The sequence below is a fragment of the Lampris incognitus genome, chromosome 11, assembly GCF_029633865.1.
Source record: "Lampris incognitus isolate fLamInc1 chromosome 11, fLamInc1.hap2, whole genome shotgun sequence".
Lineage (NCBI taxonomy): Eukaryota > Metazoa > Chordata > Actinopteri > Lampriformes > Lampridae > Lampris > Lampris incognitus.
The window spans coordinates 56,694,324-56,715,275 of record NC_079221.1 but is presented as its reverse complement, the minus strand read 5'-3'; the positions used below and the strand labels follow the sequence as shown (position 1 = coordinate 56,715,275).

The 20,952-nt window shown below is 45.2% G+C and overlaps 1 protein-coding gene across 1 annotated transcript in view; it reads left to right on the top strand.

Annotated features, from left to right (window-relative positions):
* Positions 1 to 3,157: 3,157 nt before the first annotated feature.
* LOC130120432 (kalirin-like) overlaps positions 3,158 to 20,952 on the top strand; it is a 168,045-nt gene continuing 150,250 nt past the window's right edge. The window contains exon 1 of the mRNA XM_056288967.1: positions 3,158 to 3,214. Coding sequence (XP_056144942.1) covers positions 3,158 to 3,214 — 57 coding nt within the window. The remainder of the gene's footprint in view (positions 3,215 to 20,952) is intronic.

Genomic DNA, 20,952 nt, shown 5'->3' with positions numbered 1-20,952 from the left:
ATTAACTACAGTTACAATGGCCATGTGTACTAGTCAAGATTAAAGACTGAAGCTTCTTTATTTGTTGTGCCTCGTTATAGAAGCACCGGAGAGTAAAGTTCTTGTGTTTCAGCTCCACGACACTGCAGCAACAACAGTAATACAATAACAAAACAGAACAAAAGAGCAGTAATCATAATAAATAGTGTGTGATGTATGTAAGGTGCTGTGTGTGTGTGTGTGTGTGTGTGTGTGTGTGTGTAGGCCCAGCCTTAATAAATGTGCATATGTGTGTGTAGTTGTTTGCATATTTGTGTTGTTTGTGTATGGCAAGCTACGTCTGCGTGTGTGTGCGTGTGTGTGAGTGAACTGATGATCCGCTGAAGACCACAGGTCAGTACCATCAGTCCGGCACCAGGCTTAGTGTCTTTAATGTTCTTTGTTCAAAAGCCTGGTTGCTTGGTGGAAGAAGCTGTTCTGGAGCCTACTGGTCCGGGCTTTGAGGCTGCGGTACCGCTTGCCTGGCGGTAGCAACTGGAACAGTCCATAGTTGGGGTGGCTGGGGTCTTTGATAATCCTACGGGCTTTGCTGACACAACGTGTATTGTGTATGTCCTGGATGGAGGGAAACTCGCATCCACTGATGTCCTGGGCGGTCCGCACAACCCTCTGCAGTGGGTTGCGGTTGTGGGCAGTACAGTTCCCATGCCAGGCGGTGATGCAACCAGTCAGGATGCTCTTGGTTGTGCCTCTGTAGAAGACCTGTAGAATCCTGGGCCCCATGCCGAACTTCTTCAGTTGCCTGAGGTGAAACAGGTGTTGCTGTGCCTTTTTCCCCACATGGCTGGTGTGTTCATCCCAGGTGAGGTCCTCGATAATGTGGACACCGAGGAATAGAGGATGGGGGAATAGTTACAATCACAGCACTGGAAGATGGTGACAGATGTACTCTGAGGCTGTGTCTTCAGTCCAAGTACTTCACATACAGGGGGCAGCACTATAGACAGAGGCATGGGGGAGCTATGGGTTCCCCGGTGTCACCTATAGTGGCCAGCTTGTATATGGAGGACGTGTAAAAGAGGATTTACAGGGAGTCCTCTCAGTTGCTATCCCATCATCGGCATTAGCCAATTTAGCATAGTTGTTGCCTGCTAGTGGGTTGTCGAGCGCTGCAGGTAGTTTAGTCTCTTTCGTCCCTTTAGAGTATCTCTTTCGGTCACGAGAGCCCATTGGCGTCGTTGTTAAGGTTTCCGAATCTTGTGTGAACGAAAGATAAAAGTTAAGTAGCCTCTAAACAGTCCTTTTCCTTTGATTTGTAAAGGTTTGGGCGAGAGCTTGAGAAAGGGCGCCCGTTCAAACCGCCATCTTGGAAGCCCCCTGGACGCGCAAACGAGAGGGCTCTGACGTCGCACACAAGTGACGTGCCTTTCATGCCCCGCCCCCTCCCTCTGATCTGCCCGCGGTAGTGGCAACGTAGCATAGCTAGTTAGCTTTCTGTTTCGCTTCATGTCGAGAACAACTGACGATGGCAGAAGCAGTATTGTCCGATATTGGCCTCTGTCAGCCGACTTGGACACACCAATTCGTATTTATTTCACCGAAGGACCGAGCTGTGTGTTGTGTGTCGAACTTCAAGTGTCCAACGTCATTTTGAAACCAGGCAGGAGAAAAACGTCAAGGCTGGTAACGCTGAAGCCGTCCACAGGCTCAGCGGCCCAGTACGGGAAGCGAAGCAGCGTAGCCGCCATTGCAAATGAAAGGGCTCGCTATCAGCTAGCTTACGTTAGTCAGCTAATGTTAGGTAAGTCAAGTCACTTTTATTTGTATAGCCCAATATCACAAATTACAAATTGGGTGAGGCTTTATATGCATGCTCAATAATCCAACAACCACACACGCTTTAGTCATATAGCACGTTTCATACATTAGCTTTAGCTACCTAATGTTGGTTAGCTAAACTGTAACTTAAGGCAACATGTAGAAACTAGCTAACGCAAGCGTTAGCATCCGTAGACACGTGCCACATTCTAATTCAGAAACTCTGACGGTAAGAAAGTAACGTGTATTAAAAAGCTATATAGCTAGCTACTCACATTAACCTTCATTAAACTCGCCTTGCCTTTTCAGCCATGTCTCTACAGATCTCACAGAAACGGGCATTTCTTTGCTGCTGTTGATGATGGTGTCTTTGTTTGGTAACCCATCTCCTTTATGGAGTCTCTATCGGAGAATGGCTTCCCGCGCTAAAGCAATGCGCTGCAGGACTTCACAGCTGCCCGCTGTAGCGTGGTTTTGGGCGGCACATCGGGTTGTAAACTAATAGCTAGCTAGCTGAGCGTATGGCTTGGCATTTCATTGCCAATATAAATTGTCATATATTATCTCATGTTAGCTAACACTGGTGGTCAGTCATGAGCAGTGAGACAATGGAGGATTAGTTGAAAAGTTACATTTTGACCTCAATATAGTTTATGATTTCATTTTAATCGTCTTTTGTGTGGCTGTGGTTGTTTAGTTAATCGTTCGCCTTTTTGACATTAGCTTTTATAATAGGCACTCCCTTTGTTTTCACTCAGGAATGCAGGAGTTTTTCCTGGTTGGGTAATTGAACAATATTATTTGTTCTGTCATGTACATCAACCTCAGGCATGTATGTAAGTAACGTGTTAACATCTATTTCAGCATCTCTGATATATTCTCCGCACCATTGCACTTTATCACCTCTTGTTTTGACTGTATAAATCAATCCTTGTGTGTATATCTGAAGATTGTTGTGTTGTAGTGTTGTTTTTCTGTTAAGCACACAGAGAGAGCCATGAAAACGGAGTCATATTCCATGTTTGTGCAGAGCTACATGGCCAATAAACATGATTCTGATTAAAATCCATGTGTGCTGATGGCCGAGTGATTGTATTAGTTCAAAGGTATGACTACTTTATTGCACTCAGATTTCATTCACCGAGTCAACATGAGCAAGAGGAGGGGAGATATCCAGCACTTTTTTGGTGCTGAAAAAAGAGTAATATAAGAAACTTGTAAGAATTAGGACTTAGAGATGATAATGCAACCTGTATTTTATATGATTGTCAAGCAGGCTTAATGCTGAGCAGGATAGTATGGATGATGATGAGTTTTACATTTATAGGCTGTTGTATTAAGGAAGCAGAGGGAGGTCAGAATGACAGTCAGCAGACAAGAGGAGGACAGTGATCAGGCAGGACCTAGTAGCAAAGAGGTGAGTTACAAAGGAGACTTCATTTAAAGATGTTTGCCATCATTCCAGGTGTGTGTGTGTGTGTGTGTGTGTGTGTGTGTGTATTATATATATATAAACACTCAATGGTAGGGAAAGTTCTTTATGACGCAGTACAAGCCTGTTTCATGCCATAAGCAATCATCAGCTGTCAATAAAGCTACTTGAGGAAAGAACATACCATTTACTGCCTTGTCATGCACATCGTGTGCACAACGTCCAATGGGGAAGGGAGAGGTGCAACATTAAAAATTTCAAAAACACGTGCTTGCTAACAGTCCAATGGGGGGGGTATTTGTCTATTGCCATGATTTCTTTATAATTACAAGATAGGTGCTTATATCTATGTCTGCAACTGCTGGTCAGTGCAATTCGGGGATGGACAGCGGTGATTTTGTAGATTGGTATTTGTCAGTAAATGGTATGTCCTTTCCTCGAGTAGCTATTGACAGCTGATGATTGCTTATGGCAGGGGTCCCCAATTACTTTTCATAGCGGGCCACTTTTAAAACCACGGGCCACTCAACCTCCAGCAACATGTTGTTCGTTAGTTTGTTTTGGTGTCGATACGTTGCAGGTATTATAATTTAAACAGAGATTTTTCATCTATTTTTCGATATATTACTAGTCTTACTTTTACTAAGAAATTTAATTTTTTTAAATTTTTTTGGTAGGGAAATAAAAAAAATCCTCCTTCTGGCATTTCTCCAAAAATTATCGCGGACCATAAATCAACCCGTCACGGGCCGGACATGGGCCGCGGGCCGCCTATTGGGGACCCCTGGCTTATGGCATGAGTCAGGCTTGCACTGTCTCATAAAGAATTTACTTGACTCACTGGATTGTTTTGCTGGAGGGCTGCAGACTAACTACCACATGCCTCTTCCGATACATGTGGAGTCACCAGCTGCCTCTTTTCACCTGACAGTGAGGAGTTTCACCAGGGGGACGTAGCGCATGGGAGGATCACGCTATTATCATACCAGATATTTAGGATGATAGTACTTTTAGAAACTGATTGGATGTGCAACAGTCATACTGTACTGTTCCCAATTAATATGCTAGGACTTACGATGAATTATGATGAGGATGAATGAGATGGTGTGGAACGTTGATTTATTCTTTCTGTTAGACAATTTTCACAGTAAGAACACGGATGACAAATACAGATTACTGGGTCTGTGCCTGTAATGTTAGTCAGGCACAGGCCTCTGCTAGTAACACACCTGCATACCTCTCTGACATGTTGGCAGTGTCTTTGGTTGGTACAGCATTGTGCGTCTCCATGTTTGAGCAGAAATGATGGTCTGCTGTTGTTGTCTGGTGGTGGGGCTGACTTGCTAGCAGTTTTACTCTAGAAGACTTTGCTGGTGACCCCTGACTACAGAAGTTGTTGTGTGGAACATGGCCCATGAGCTAGTGTAATGGATTTGATTCATCATTACCTACAGACTGCAGACATTACGTTAAACGGCGAGATACTGTAAAGATTGTTAGACTTCAGTTCACTGAAACACGCGCCTGCACTGTACTGGCTTCCCTTTACGCCCTGAAGAACAGGTTGACCCTCCCACTTGTTTGTATAATTCACACTCTTGAGCACAAACCAACCATGACTTGAAAATATTTTGAACGGTTCCAAAGAAATACTTTTAGTAGTTATGAGTATAATACCAGTACTAGTTCCTCACAAAGATTCCCTGGCTGGTTGCAGTACCTTGATAATACTGTGGCGTACTAATACTGTAGGGTGACCTTACATCCTCTCTTTCCCGGATCTGTCCTTTTTTTTTGGGACCTAAAAAAATGCGTCCAGCTGGGATTTCTAAATCGCAAGAAGTGCCTGTGATTCAGCTTTTGCTTTCTGCAGTCGCCATTCGTTGTGTGCTTTTGCGTTGCTTTGACCTTTCTCTTCAGGTCCCGCCTTCTCACACACGACCTTTGGTCGGTCATGTACACGTCCTTCACACAAACCAACCTGTCAGCCAGTACCCTTAGCACCACAGCAGCAGCTTGCCTCCCGACAGCAGCAAATGGTGCCTGAACAGCTTAAAAATGCCCAAAACTGTCTGGGTAGTGTAGCGGTCTGTTTCGTTGCCTATCAACACGGGGATCGCCGGTTCGGATCCCCGTGTTACCTCCGGCTTTGTCGGGCATCCCTACAGACACAATTGGCTGTGTCTACGGGTGGGAAGCCAGTTGTGGGTATGTGTCCTGGTCGCTGCACTAGCGCCTCCTCTGGTCGGTCGGGGTGTCTGATCAGGGGGGAGGGGGAACTGGGGGGGAATAGCGTGATCCTCCCGAGTGCTACATCCCCCTGGTGAAACTCCTCACTGTCCCCTTTGTTCTCCCCAGTTGTACTTGTCCAATTACTCCACTCTTCCGAGCCATCCCGGTCTCTGCTCCACCCCCTCTGCTGATCCAGGGAGGGCTGCAGACTACCACGTGTCTCCTCCCATACATGTGGAGTCACCAGCCGCTTCTTTTCACCTGACAGTGAGGAGTTTCACCAGGGGGACGTAGTGCGTGGGAGGATCACACTATTCCCCCCAGTTCCCCCTCCCCCCTGAACAGGCGCCCAACCCACCACAGGAGGCGCTAGTGCAGCGACCAGGACACACACCCACATCTGGCTTCCCATCCGCAGACATGGCCAATTGTGTCTGTAGGGATGCCCGACCAAGCCGGAGGTAACACGGGGATTTGCACTGGTGATTCCCCCTGTTGGTAGGCAACGGAATAGACTGCTATGCTACCCGGATGCTTTTCACAATTTCTAAACCATAATTTAATCTCACTTTTGGAAATTCTGAGTTTCAATCTGAACATAATTTCAATCAAGACCAAAATCAATTAAATCCTAATGACTGTTTGCTTTACAACACCTGACTATGACTTTTCCTACAGTCTTTCTTTCGTTCTTTCCTTCTTTCCAAAACATGATATCACCCCAATTAAAGCACCATCACTCTCAGAGGGAGAGAGGACACACACACACAGACACACACAGACACACACACACACACACACGCGACAGGAAAGTCTGGGAGTGTGTCAGATGGTAATAGAGCAAGCAGACTGGTTGCCTGGAGTGTATTAATAGAATAGAAGGGACACAGTCAATGGACTTACAATATGACTAGAGAGAGAGGCAGAGAGAGAGACAAAGATAGACGCTGAGCGATAGACTGAGAGAGACTTAGAGAGAGATAGCGGCAGAGAGAGGGAGAGAGAAAGACAGAGAGATAGAGAGATTTTTATTATAATCATTGTTGCTGTTGTGTTGTTGTTTTACATGCTCTGGCAGTATGTACACAAACGTATGTCATGCCAATAAAGCACATATTGAATTGAACTGAATTGAATTGAGAGGCAGAGAGAGAGAGACAGACTGAGAGAGCTAGAGGCAGAGAGAGACAGAAAGATAGAGGCAGAGAGAGGGACTCAGCGAGAGAGAGAGACAGAGGCAGAGAGAGAGAGAGAGAGAGAGATAGAGGCAGAGAGAGGGAGACTCAGCGAGAGAGAGAGATAGAGGCAGAGAGAGGGAGACTCAGCGAGAGAGAGAGATAGAGGCAGAGAGAGAGAGATAGAGGCAGAGAGAGAGACAGAGGCAGAGAGAGAGAGATAGAGGCTGAGAGAGGGAGACTCAGCGAGAGAGAGAGGCAGAGAGAGAGCGGTCTCATGTTAAATCTGTAGTTGTGATTGGACTTATTAAACCAGTGAAGTGTGTTTGGGAGACTAAATAGTAAAGTAGAGTCCACAGTGATGGAGATTACAGAGGCTGTGTTCAGGTTATTACTGATGTTCTCAAACAGCTTTCTTTGCATCTGTATTTTCTGGGGCTTGTGTGTGTCACAGAAGCATGAGGATACACACAAGTCAATGTCATCTACCGAAATTCACCCAAAAATTAGAGTTAAAATTACAGGTTTCCCAGATTTAAACACCAGGAGAGTTCAGATGTCCAGCAGGCGTATCTCCTCTTCGCCGGTACTCAGACTTAGGAGACAAACCAGATGAGGAGTTAGCTCGCACTAGTGGTGTAAAACAGACCAGCTGAGGAGTTAGCCCTCACTAGTGGTGTAAAACAGACCAGCTGAGGAGTTAGCTCTCATTAGTGGTGTAAAACAGACCAGCTGAGGAGTTAGCCCTCACTTGTGTTGTAAAACAGATTAGCTGAGGAGTTAGCTCTCACTTGTGGTGTAAAACAGACCAGCTGAGGAGTTAGCTCTCACTTGTGGTGTAAAACAGACCAGCTGAGGAGTTAGCTCGCACTAGTGGTGTAAAACAGACCAGCTGAGGAGTTAGCTCTCATTAGTGGTGTAAAACAGACCAGCTGAGGAGTTAGCCCTCACTTGTGGTGTAAAACAGACCAACTGAGGAGTTAGCTCTCACTTGTGGTGTAAAACAGACCAGCTGAGGAGTTAGCCCTCACTTGTTGTGTAAAACAGACCAGCTGAGGAGTTAGCCCTCACTTGTGGTGTAAAAAACAGACCAGCTGAGGAGTTAGCCCTCACTTGTGGTGTAAAACAGACCAGCTGATGAGTTAGCTCTCACTTTTGGTGTAAAACAGACCAGCTGAGGAGTTAGCTCTCACTTGTGTTGTAAAACAGACCAGCTGAGGAGTTAGCTCTCACTTGTGGTGTAAAACATACCAGCTGAGGAGTTGGCTCTCACTTGTGGTGTAAAACAGACCAGCTGAGGAGTTAGCTCTCACTTGTGTAAAACAGACCAGCTGAGGAGTTATCTCTCACTTGTGGTGTAAAACAGACCAGCTGAGGAGTTAGCTCTCACTTGTTGTGTAAAACAGACCAGCTGAGGAGTTAGCTCTCACTTGTGGTGTAAAACAGACCAGCTGAGGAGTTAGCTCTCATTAGTGGTGTAAAACAGACCAGCTGAGGAGTTAGCCCTCACTTGTGTTGTAAAACAGACCAGCTGAGGAGTTAGCTCTCACTTGTGGTGTAAAACAGACCAACTGAGGAGTTAGCTCTCATTAGTGGTGTAAAACAGACCAGCTGAGGAGTTAGCTCTCACTTGTGGTGTAAAACAGACCAGCTGAGGAGTTAGCCCTCACTTGTTGTGTAAAACAGACCAGCTGAGGAGTTAGCCCTCACTTGTGGTGTAAAAAACAGACCAGCTGAGGAGTTAGCCCTCACTTGTGGTGTAAAACAGACCAGCTGATGAGTTAGCTCTCACTTTTGGTGTAAAACAGACCAGCTGAGGAGTTAGCTCTCACTTGTGGTGTAAAACAGACCAGCTGAGGAGTTAGCTCTCACTTGTGTTGTAAAATAGACCAGCTGAGGAGTTAGCTCTCACTTGTTGTGTAAAACAGACCAGCTGATGAGTTAGCTCTCACTTTTGGTGTAAAACAGACCAGCTGAGGAGTTAGCTCTCACTTGTGTTGTAAAACAGACCAGCTGAGGAGTTAGCTCTCACTTGTGGTGTAAAACATACCAGCTGAGGAGTTGGCTCTCACTTGTGGTGTAAAACAGACCAGCTGAGGAGTTAGCTCTCACTTGTGTAAAACAGACCAGCTGAGGAGTTATCTCTCACTTGTGGTGTAAAACAGACCAGCTGAGGAGTTAGCTCTCACTTGTGGTGTAAAACAGACCAGCTGAGGAGTTAGCTCTCATTAGTGGTGTAAAACAGACCAGCTGAGGAGTTAGCCCTCACTTGTGTTGTAAAACAGACCAGCTGAGGAGTTAGCTCTCACTTGTGGTGTAAAACAGACCAACTGAGGAGTTAGCTCTCATTAGTGGTGTAAAACAGACCAGCTGATGAGTTAGCTCTCACTTTTGGTGTAAAACAGACCAGCTGAGGAGTTAGCTCTCACTTGTGTTGTAAAACAGACCAGCTGAGGAGTTAGCCCTCACTTGTGGTGTAAAAAACAGACCAGCTGAGGAGTTAGCCCTCACTTGTGGTGTAAAACAGACCAGCTGATGAGTTAGCTCTCACTTTTGGTGTAAAACAGACCAGCTGAGGAGTTAGCTCTCACTTGTGGTGTAAAACAGACCAGCTGAGGAGTTAGCTCTCACTTGTGTTGTAAAACAGACCGGCTGAGGAGTTAGCTCTCACTTGTGGTTTAAAACAGACCAGCTGAGGAGTTAGCTCTCCCTTGTGGTGTAAAACAGACCAGCTGAGGAGTTAGCTCTCACTTGTGGTGTAAAACAGACCAGCTGAGGAGTTAGCTCGCACTAGTGGTGTAAAACAGACCAGCTGAGGAGTTAGCTCTCATTAGTGGTGTAAAACAGACCAGCTGAGGAGTTAGCTCTCACTTGTGGTGTAAAACAGACCAGCTGAGGGGTTAGCTCTCACTTGTGGTGTAAAACAGACCAGCTGAGGAGTTAGCTCTCATTAGTGGTGTAAAACAGACCAGCTGAGGAGTTAGCCCTCAGTTGTTGTGTAAAACAGACCAGCTGAGGAGTTAGCTCTCATTAGTGGTGTAAAACAGACCAGCTGAGGAGTTAGCTCTCACTTGTGGTGTAAAACAGACCAGCTGAGGAGTTAGCTCTCACTAGTGGTGTAAAACAGACCAGCTGAGGAGTTAGCTCTCACTTGTGGTGTAAAACAGACCAGCTGAGGAGTTAGCTCTCACTTGTGTTGTAAAACAGACCAGCTGAGGAGTTAGCTCTCACTTTTGGTGTAAAACAGATCAGCTGAGGAGTTAGCTCTCACTTGTGGTGTAAAACAGACCAGCTGAGGAGTTAGCTCTCACTTGTGTTGTAAAACAGACCAGCTGAGGAGTTAGCTCTCACTTGTGGTGTAAAACATACCAGCTGAGGAGTTAGCTCTCACTTGTGGTGTAAAACAGACCAGCTGAGGAGTTAGCTCTCACTTGTGGTGTAAAACAGACCAGCTGAGGAGTTAGCTCTCACTTGTGGTGTAAAACAGACCAGCTGAGGAGTTAGCTCTCACTAGTGGTGTAAAACAGACCAGCTGAGGAGTTAGCTCTCACTTGTGGTGTAAAACAGACCAGCTGAGGAGTTAGCTCTCACTTGTGTAAAACAGACCAGCTGAGGAGTTAGCTCTCACTTGTGTAAAACAGACCAGCTGAGGAGTTAGCTCTCACTTGTGGTGTAAAACAGACCAGCTGAGGAGTTAGCTCTCACTTGTGCTGTAAAACAGACCAGCTGAGGAGTTAGCCCTCACTTGCGGTGTAAAACAGACCAGCTGAGGAGTTAGCCCTCACTTGTGGTGTAGAACAGACCAGCTGAGGAGTTAGCTCTCACTTGTGGTGTAAAACAGACCAGCTGAGGAGTTAGCTCTCACTTGTGGTGTAAAACAGACCAGCTGAGGAGTTAGCTCTCACTTGTGGTGTAAAACAGACCAGCTGAGGAGTTAGCTCTCACTTGTGGTGTAAAACAGACCAGCTGAGGAGTTAGCTCTCACTTGTGGTGTAAAACAGACTAGCTGAGGAGTTAGCTCTCACTAGTGGTGTAAAACAGACAAGGTGAGGAGTTAGCTCTCACTTGTGGTGTAAAACAGACCAGCTGAGGAGTTAGCTCCCACTAGCGGTGTAAAACAGACCAGCAGAGGAGTTAGCTCTCACTTGTGGTGTAAAACAGACCAGCTGAGGAGTTAGCCCTCACTTGTGGTGTAAAACAGACCAGCTGAGGAGTTAGCCCTCACTTGTGGTGTAAAACAGACCAGCTGAGGAGTTAGCCCTCACTTGTGGTGTAGAACAGACCAGCTGAGGAGTTAGCTCTCACTTGTGGTGTAAAACAGACCAGCTGAGGAGTTAGCTCTCACTAGCGGTGTAAAACAGACCAGCTGAGGAGTTAGCTCTCACTAGCGGTGTAAAACAGACCAGCAGAGGAGTTAGCTCTCACTAGCGGTGTAAAACAGACCAGCTGAGGAGTTAGCTCTCACTTGTGGTGTAAAACAGACCAGCTGAGGAGTTAGCCCTCACTTGTGGTGTAAAACAGACCAGCTGAGGAGTTAGCTCTCACTTGTGTTGTAAAACATACCAGCTGAGGAGTTAGCTCTCACTAGCGGTGTAAAACAGACCAGCTGAGGAGTTAGCCCTCACTTGTGGTGTAAAACAGACCAGCTGAGGAGTTAGCTCTCACTTGTGTTGTAAAACATACCAGCTGAGGAGTTAGCTCTCACTTGTGGTGTAAAACAGACCAGCTGAGGAGTTAGCTCCCACTAGCGGTGTAAAACAGACCAGCAGAGGAGTTAGCTCTCACTTGTGGTGTAAAACAGACCAGCTGAGGAGTTAGCCCTCACTTGTGGTGTAAAACAGACCAGCTGAGGAGTTAGCCCTCACTTGTGGTGTAAAACAGACCAGCTGAGGAGTTAGCCCTCACTTGTGGTGTAGAACAGACCAGCTGAGGAGTTAGCTCTCACTTGTGGTGTAAAACAGACCAGCTGAGGAGTTAGCTCTCACTAGCGGTGTAAAACAGACCAGCTGAGGAGTTAGCTCTCACTAGCGGTGTAAAACAGACCAGCAGAGGAGTTAGCTCTCACTAGCGGTGTAAAACAGACCAGCTGAGGAGTTAGCTCTCACTTGTGGTGTAAAACAGACCAGCTGAGGAGTTAGCCCTCACTTGTGGTGTAAAACAGACCAGCTGAGGAGTTAGCTCTCACTTGTGGTGTTAAAGAGACCAACTGAGGAGTTAGCTCTCACTTGTGGTGTTAAAGAGACCAACTGAGGAGTTAGCTCTCACTTGTGGTGTAAAACAGCTTTTTCAAAGGTTCTGAATAACTGCAACCACAAGAGCTTCTTCATCATAAAGTCATCACTGTGCTGACAGGCTCAGTAGTATGAGAGATTAACTGTGGACAGACACACACACACACACACACACACACACACACACACACACACACACACATACCCACGTGACCAGACAGAGTTATATAGATATATTTGGACCTTTTCCCATCTGGATCAGCTCCATACATATATGCATAGAAATCTATTTATTTCTATTTGTTCATCAATACAGAAGATCCTGGGTGACAGCTGCCAGCGACGACCCATGTGTTGTGTTTTACAGGTTAGCTGTCATTTAACCTGCTGACCCTCGCGTCCCGGTGGTGTGGCAGTCTATTCTGTTGCCTACCAACACGGGGATCGCTGGTTCGAATCCATGTTACCTCCGGCTTGGTTGGGCGTCCCTACAGACACAATTGGCTGTGTCTGTGGGTGGGAAGCCGGATGTGGGTATGTGTCCTGGTCGCTGCGCTAGCGCCTCCTCTGGTCCCTCGGGGCGCCTGTTCGGAGGGAGGGGGAACTGGGGGGAGTAGTGTGATCCTCCCGCACTCTACGTTCCCCTGGTGAAACTCCTCACTGAATCCAGTAGTGTCTGAACTACAGCAGGTTTTCCCTGCAACATGCAGAATATTCACAATATTATTATTGTTATTATTTTTATTTTGGATTTCTCTCTTTTTCTCCCCAATTGTACCTGGCCAATTACCCCACTCTTCCGAGTCGTCCTGGTCTCTGCTCCACCCCTTCTGCTGATCCGGGGAGGGCTGCAGACTACCACATGCCTCCTCCCATACATGTGGAGTCACCAGCCGCTTCTTTTCACCTGGCAGTGAGGAGTTTCACCGGGGGGATGTAGCGCGTGGGAGGACCACGCTATTCCCTCCAGTTCCCCCTCCCCCTGAACAGGCGCCCCGACCGACCAGAGGAGGCGCTAGTGCAGTGACCAGGACACATACCCACATCCGGCTTCCCACCCGCAGACACGGCCAGTTGTGTCTGTAGGGACGCCCGACCAAGCCGGAGGTAACACGGGGATTCGAACTGGCGATCCCCGTGTTGGTAGGGACTGGAATAGACTGCCACGCAACCCAGACACCCTTCACAGTATTATTTAAGTCGATGATGAGAAGTCTGTTGGTCATGTCACAGCCAGCGTGCACTAAGTTCATAGTTGTCACCTAACTATTGACAACCACACACACACACACACACACACACACCTACACACACACACAAAGTTCACGCTGATAAAAATAAATACGTTTGCCTGGTGAGGAAGAAAACCCTATCTGCGTTTTTGTGTATATTTCTCTCCACTCTCTCTCTCTCTTCCTGTCTCATCCCTCCATCTCCACAACATGTGACTCATTCAGCACGCTGACACATTAGCCTGGCCTGTTGGTCTGTCTCAGAGTGATGACATCATCAGAAATGACTTCCAACCACACAGAGAGAGACCTTCTGGAGGTTACTGACTCAGCAGAAATCACACACACGCGCACACACACACACACACACACACACACTCACACACAAACACACACAATCTGTGAAGCGCTTTGAAATCTGTCGCCACAGATGAGAAGCACTATACAAACTCAATATATTGAGTTTGTATAGCGCTTCTCTTATTATTATTAGTCTTATTATATCTCTTACTGTTTTATTGTTAAATCTCTTATTATTATTACTCTTATTATATCTCTTACTGTCTTATTGTTATAACTCTTATTATTAATATTACTCTTATTATATCCCTTACTGTCTTATTGTTATATCTCTTATTATTGTTATCACTCATATTATATCTCTTACAGTCTTATTGTTATATTATTATTATTATTACTTTTATTATATCTCTTACTGTCTTATTGTTGTATCTTATTACTCTTATTATATCTCTTACTGTCTTATTGTTATAACTTATTATTATTACTACTCTTATATCTCTTACTGTCTTATTGTTATATCTCTTATTATTGTTATCACTCTTATTATATCTCTTACAGTCTTATTGTTATATCTTATTATTATTATTATTTTTATTATATCTCTTACTGTCTTATTGGTATATCTTATTATTATTATCACTCTCATATCTCTTACTGTCTTATTGTTATATCTCTTATTATTATTACTCTTATTGTCTTATTGTTATATCTCTTATTACTCTTATTATATCTCTTACTGTCTTATTGTTATATGTTATTATTATTACTCTTATTATATCTCTTACTGTCTTATTGTTATAACTTATTATTATTACTACTCTTATATCTGTTACTGTCTTATTGTTATGTCTTATTATTATTATTACTCTCATGTCTCTTACGGTCTTATTGTTATATCTCTTATTATTTTTACTCTTATTATATCTCTTATTATCACTCTTATTATATCTCTTACTGTCTAATTGTTATCTTATTATTATTATTATTACTCTTATTATATCTCTTACTCTGTTATTGTTATATCTGTTATTATTATTATCACTGTCTCTTACGGTCTTATTGTTATATCTTATTATTATTATTACTCCTTTTATATCTCTTATTATTAATATTACTCTTATTGTATCTCTTACTGTCTTATTGTTATATCTCTTATTATTATTATTACTCTTATTATATCTCTTACTGGCTTATTGTTATAACTCTTATTGTTATTATTACGCTTATTATATCTCAAAGTCTTATTGTTATATCTCTTATTATTATTATTACTCTTATTATATCTCTTACTGTTTTAATGTTATATATCTTATTATTATTATTGTATCTCTTACTGTCTTATTGTTATATCTCTTATTATAATTATTACTCTTATTATATCTGTTCCTGGCTCATTGTTATAACTCATATTATTATTAATACTCTTATTATATCTGTTCCTGGCTTATTGATATAACTCTTATTATTATTACTGGCCCTGTGATGGCCTGGCAGCCTGTCCAGGGTGTCTCCCTGCCTGCCGCCCAATGACTGCTGGGATAGGCTCCAGCATCCCTGAAACCCTGAGAGCAGGATAAGTGGTTTGGATGATGGATGGCTATATATACACACACGTGTTGATGGATGGGTTATTATTATTGTTATTATGATGATACACTCCACACAGGTCCCGTGACAGCGTGTTTCTCACATGGCCCTCTAGAAGGTGAACTCATGTTTGTTTGTTAAGGACTTGTGTTTTAACCTCACCCTCCATATCTCTGAGTTCAGTACTAAAGGTGTCCACACAGAGACAGAGAGACAGACACAGAGAGAGAGAGAGAGCGAGAGAGAGAGACGGTGAGACAGAGAGAGAGAGACAGAGAGCGAGAGAGACAGAGAGCACATGTATGACATGGAACACGTGTTTCAGATCTCTGTGTAGATCACTTTTCATTGTCCAGACACCAGCTGTCTGTAGACAGGAAACAGTTGCAGTGGCTGGTTACACATGTAATGGGCCGTGTGTGTGTGTGTGTGTGTGTTTGGAGATGAACAGGCGGGTTTAGTTGAATGAACAGAACAATCTTCCTCCAGCAGTTTCACCTGCATGTGAACAGTATATAATGTTAATAATAGTAATGATGATGATGATCATCATCATAATAATGATAACAATAATGATATAATAATAATGATGATAATATAATAATAATAATAATAATCATTACATGTATATAGCACCCAGTGTGTAGCAGCACCTGGGTGATGCGCGGCAGCATTTCTCTTCCCTCTTCTTCTTCTTTGGTGACAGCCGATGTCTTTTCTTTTTGTCCGTTGTTGTGTCTTTTACAAATGCACCTATAGATGAAGGGAACCCTGCGGTCACTCTGTCTGTCTTCCAGCCACTCTGAGGAAGAGACGTGCAGTCTGTCTGAATCCCTCATCAGTGTGTGTGCAGCACAGCAGGAGTGACTGTGAGCTCTTACTGTGATGTCGCACAACTTCCTGTTACACATCACCTAGTACAACCTCCTACAGCCTAGTACTGTACTAGTACAACCTCCTGCAGTCTAGCACTGTACCAGTACAACCTCCTGCAGTCTAGCCCTGTACTACTACAACCTCCTACAGCCTAATACTGTACTAGTACAACCTCCTACAGCCTAGAACTGTACTACTACAACCTCCTGCAGCCTAGTACTGTACTAGTACAACCTCCTACAGCCTAGTACTGTACTAGTACAACCTCCTACAGCCTAATACTCTACTACTACAACCAGCTTAATACTCTACTAGTACAATCTCCTATGGCCTAGTACTGTACTAGTACAACCTCCTACAGCCTAGTACTGTACTAGTACAACCTCCAACAGCCTAGTACTGTAGTAGTACAACCTCTTACAGCCTAGTATTCTACTAGTACAACCAGCCTAATACTGTACTAGTACAACCTCCTATGGCCTAGTACTGTACTAGTACAAACTGGTTGTTTTAGTACACAGTTGGCTGTAAATGACTTGATTTATTGGCGTAATGGGTTTACTGTGTTAAAATACTGGTCATATCTTTGTTCAGAGAATACTGAATCATTGTGTTTAGTCTGAATGTGACCTAGAACCAGCCAGGTTGGTGATGGACTTTACTGGACTTGGACTTAAAACCATGAATGAAGTCAGTCGACTTTGTTCTACATCCCTCAGAGAGCAGTTCTGACTGTGAATGAAGAGACGTCCATTAATAGAAATAATGTGGCCACAGTTTGTCTTCTGAACATGAACACCATGATGGTTCAGAGCTGGCGAAAACACACACACACACACACACACACACACACACACACACACACACACACCTGTGGCTGGTGATGACATGGGTCAACAGGTGGTTGAGGTGACAGTTGTTGCTAGGGAACAGAGAGCTCTCACCTGTCCCTGCAGTCATTACACACTCAGACAGACCCAGAGAGCGATTTTGTGTGTGTGTGTGTGTGTGTGTGTGTGTTTGTGAGAAAGAGAGAGACAGAGCAGAGATACTTTGTATTTAGTGTCTGTGTTTATACTTTGTGTGTGTGTGTGTGTGTGTGTGTGTGTGTGTGTGTGTGTGTGTGTGTGTGTGTGTGTTTGTTGGTGGAGTGTAAGGATCCATAAATTGCATCACATTCTTGAAATTCATGGCCAATGTATTTCTCGCTCTCTTACACACACACACGCACACGCACACACACGCTTGCTTGCTTGCTGGTAGTCCAGTCCCTGCTCGTTAACGGCGTGTTCTTTGATGGCTGTAGAGTCCAATTCCTGAGCCACAAGTTTTATTGCCCGCTGGGCATATGAAGTGTGAGTTAGTGGGGCAGGCATGGTTGTGTGTCTCCTCAGTCGTTTCTGTTGTTTTTTCACCTTCCTCTCCATGTCCAGCTGTTCTACACCTCTGTGGCAGATCTCCTGCCAGTTGGAATGGTTGATGGCAGCTTGCTCGAGTCTCAAGGGGTCGATACAACACTTCTTCAGCGTTGTTTTTACCTGGTCTTTGTATCGCTTCTTCTGACCACCTGCAGACCAGTGGTCCAGATGAAGCTGGCCATACAGGACTTGACATGGCAGGAGTTCTTGAGGCATCCTGATGACATGCCCAAGCCAGCGCATTTGGTGTTCAGTGACTGTGGTTTCTATGCTCATGCAGTTTGTTCGAGCAAGAATCTCAGCATGAGGAACATGGTCACGCCACTTGATCCCCATGACTCGCTGCAGACACCTTATGTGGAACCGCTCCAGCAACCTTAGGTGGTGGCTGTTTGTGACCCAGGCTTCACAGCTGTATAGGACAGTTGTGATGCAGACGGCTTTGTAAATGGCAATTTTGGTGTGCAGGTGGAGATGTTTGTTTTGGAAGTTCTTACATCGGGAGTTTGCCGAAGGCTACAGAGGCTTGTTTGATTCTATTATGAGTTTCGTGATCAGTGTTGCAACCCTCAGAAAGGATGTTGCCCACGTATTTGAAAGATGGAGCAACTGCGAGTGGTTGGTGTTCTATATACTGAAGACAGGCGTAGTGGGTGGAAGGCTGGACCTCCATTGGCATAACACCTCAGTCTTGGTGGTGTTGACTGATAGACCCAGCCTGCGGTAGGCATTCACAGCTGCGGCAAGGATGGTTGCAGGTCTTCTGGTGCGTGAGCTACAAGAGCACAGTCATCAGCGTACTGTAGCTCAAGGACCTGCACTGCAGACAACTTGGTGGTTGCCTGGAACCTTCGGATGTTGGAAGAGGATTCCATCTAGCCTAAAGTCTATTGTGATCCTATACTGTCTTCTAGATCTTTATGAAAAAGTTTTGTGACACATAGGAGGTAAATATTGAAGAGTGCTGGTGCCAGCCCACACCCCTGCCTCACTCCAGTGTATATAGATTAAAAGGTGCCGATTCCTGTCCTCCTATGGCCACCTGTGCCACCATCCCATCATGGAACTGTGATACAATGTTCACAATTTGCTTGAACAGCCAAACTTTGTCAGGATTTTCCAAAGCAGCTCTCGATTCACAGTGTCAAAAGCTTTGGAGAGGTTGACAAAAGCCAGCAAAATTTCCTAATGTCATTCACGACACTTTTCTTGTAGCTGTCTTACTGTGAAAATCATATCCACAGTACTCCTGTTCTTCCTGAAATTGCACTGTGACTCCGGCAGCAGATGTTCCGTTAAGTGCATCACCATCCTGCATAGCATAACCTTTGCTAGGACCTTGCCTGTAACAGCTAGTAGGGATATGTCACAACTGTTGCCGCAGGTGGACTTGTCACCCCTGTTTTTGTACAGGGTGACAATTTTAGCACCCTTCCATTGTTGAGGGACACTGTCCTAGTCCCAGACCTGCAGGATGTACTGATAGATCATTCTGGTGCACAAGTATCCTCCTTGTTTTAGAAGTTCTGCTGAGACACCATCACTGCCGGTGGATTTATTGTTTTTGGGGGAGTTGATGGCTGCAAGTACTTCTTGAAAAGTTGCTGAGTGGTCAAGGTCTGGGATGGATGGCAGCTCTTCCAGGATGGATTGGTTGGTTGGTGAGTGCTGGTTAAGTAGGGCTTCAAAATGTTCAGCCCACCGTGCCAGGATCCGCTTTTGGTCTTTCAGGGTTGTCAGTCTGTCTGCTGATTTTAAGGGTGTGATAGAGCAGTTCCTAGGGCCGCATAAACTAGTCTTTACAGAATTGTAGAAGTTGAGCATATCATTTCTGTCAGCATATAATTTAAATCTCATGAGCTTTTTTCATCCACCATGTATTTTGCAGAGTACGCAAGGTTGTTTGTACCTCTTTACATGCTGTTTGCCACTGCTGCCGAAAGATGGAGGATGCAGGGCAGTTGAGAGTAGCCCTGTGCCCTATGCGTGGTTTCCAGCAAGGATGTGATGGTGTCAGAGTTCTTGTTGAACCAGTCTTGATGTTTTCTGGCTCTGTAGCCTATAAAGTCAATTGCTGCTTGATGTAGCAATGAGGTTAGGGAGGTCCATTTCTGATCCATGGAATTGTCAGAACTCAGAATGGCCTCGAACTCTAGTGCCATCAGAGCAGCGGAACTCATTCCATGCTGGGGCGGACTTCAATTTAGCACAGTTCAGTTGCTTTTTTGAGACCCTGTGGGGGCCACACTTTGATGTGGAGCTTAGTCATGATCAGACGGTGAGCCGTCCAAAATTCTGCACCTCCCATGGCCTGGGTCAGCAAGACATCACTAATGTCAGTACACCTTGTTATGATATAGTCAATCGGTGTTTAGATCGTGGGTGCATCCAGATCTTCTGCTGAAACAGTGTGTTCATAATGGTGAGGTCATGCTCTGCACAAAGTGTTAGCAGCCTCAGACCATTTGCATTAACCTGACCAAACCCATGCCTATCCAGTACTTCACTCCATATACCATTGTTCTTTCCTACCCTAGCATTAAAGTCTCCCAGAAGAAGGAGCTTCTTCTTTTTTGGGATATGATGAAGGGCCTCATCTAGTTGCTGGTAGAAGCTGTCCTTCACACCATTGTCAGATGGTAGTGGTGGTGCATATGCACTTAACAGAGTGGCATAACGTGCCTTTGCTAGGAGGATACAGAGGGTCATTAGCCTCTCACTTAGCCCGGTGGGTGTTTCAGTGAGGCTGGGTAGAATGCTGTTCTTGATTGCCAGTCCAACACCATGCTGATGTTGTCCACTAAGGGGATAGCCTTTCCAGAAAAAGGTTTACCCTCCTCCTTCCTCTCTCAGGAAGCCTTCACCCAGGAGCATGGATTCACTGAGCGCAGTGATATCCAAGTTGTAGCGTCTTCAAGAGGGAGACAATCACCACAAGTGAAACAAGGAAACCGAGAAACAAAAAATGACAACATGTATCTAGCAATAATGGGGCAAAACACGGTCCTTGAAAAACTCTCGGAGCCATTCGCTAAAGCCTTGATTAAAGTGGTGATCAGGTCGCAGCGCTGGTCCACACTGCTTGGTCTGGGAGGATCTAGTTCCATGGCAACACAAGAGTGAAAACGATGGGATCCGCCACAGGTTGCACCCAAGTGATGGTCGGATTAGGAGTCTGGACTGCCCACTTGTTCGGCACTTACGAGCCAGGGATGTGTGGGATTTTTATAACCGCCAGTCCGCGGTCCCATTAGGCTTTAGCCAGCTGAGTGCTGCCCAGGTTACGCCAACTCCACAAGTGAAGTCCGGTCAATACCGCCAGGAGGGGCTTATCTGAGGTTGGTCATGTATGCAGGAATCGGTAGGCTGTAGCTTTCAGCCTACATCACAAGACACTTCAGTAACCCCAGAGCAATAAAGGAGAAGAGAAAAAGGGGGGAGATGTACTAAGAAGAAGGATGTCATCCAGAGAGTGTTCTAGGGAGTGTGTGGGGCAGATGCCAGCAGTGTGTACGATTAGTCCCAATAGATTCTGCTGTCTGAGATCCACAACTTGCCGTCGTGCCTCCGAGCAGCAGACAGGCTCTGCGGCCACCCACAGGCCCTGCAGTCGCGCAGACACCACATGACCAAGAGAACAGCCGGAGCCCAAAGCACCGCAACCCCAGC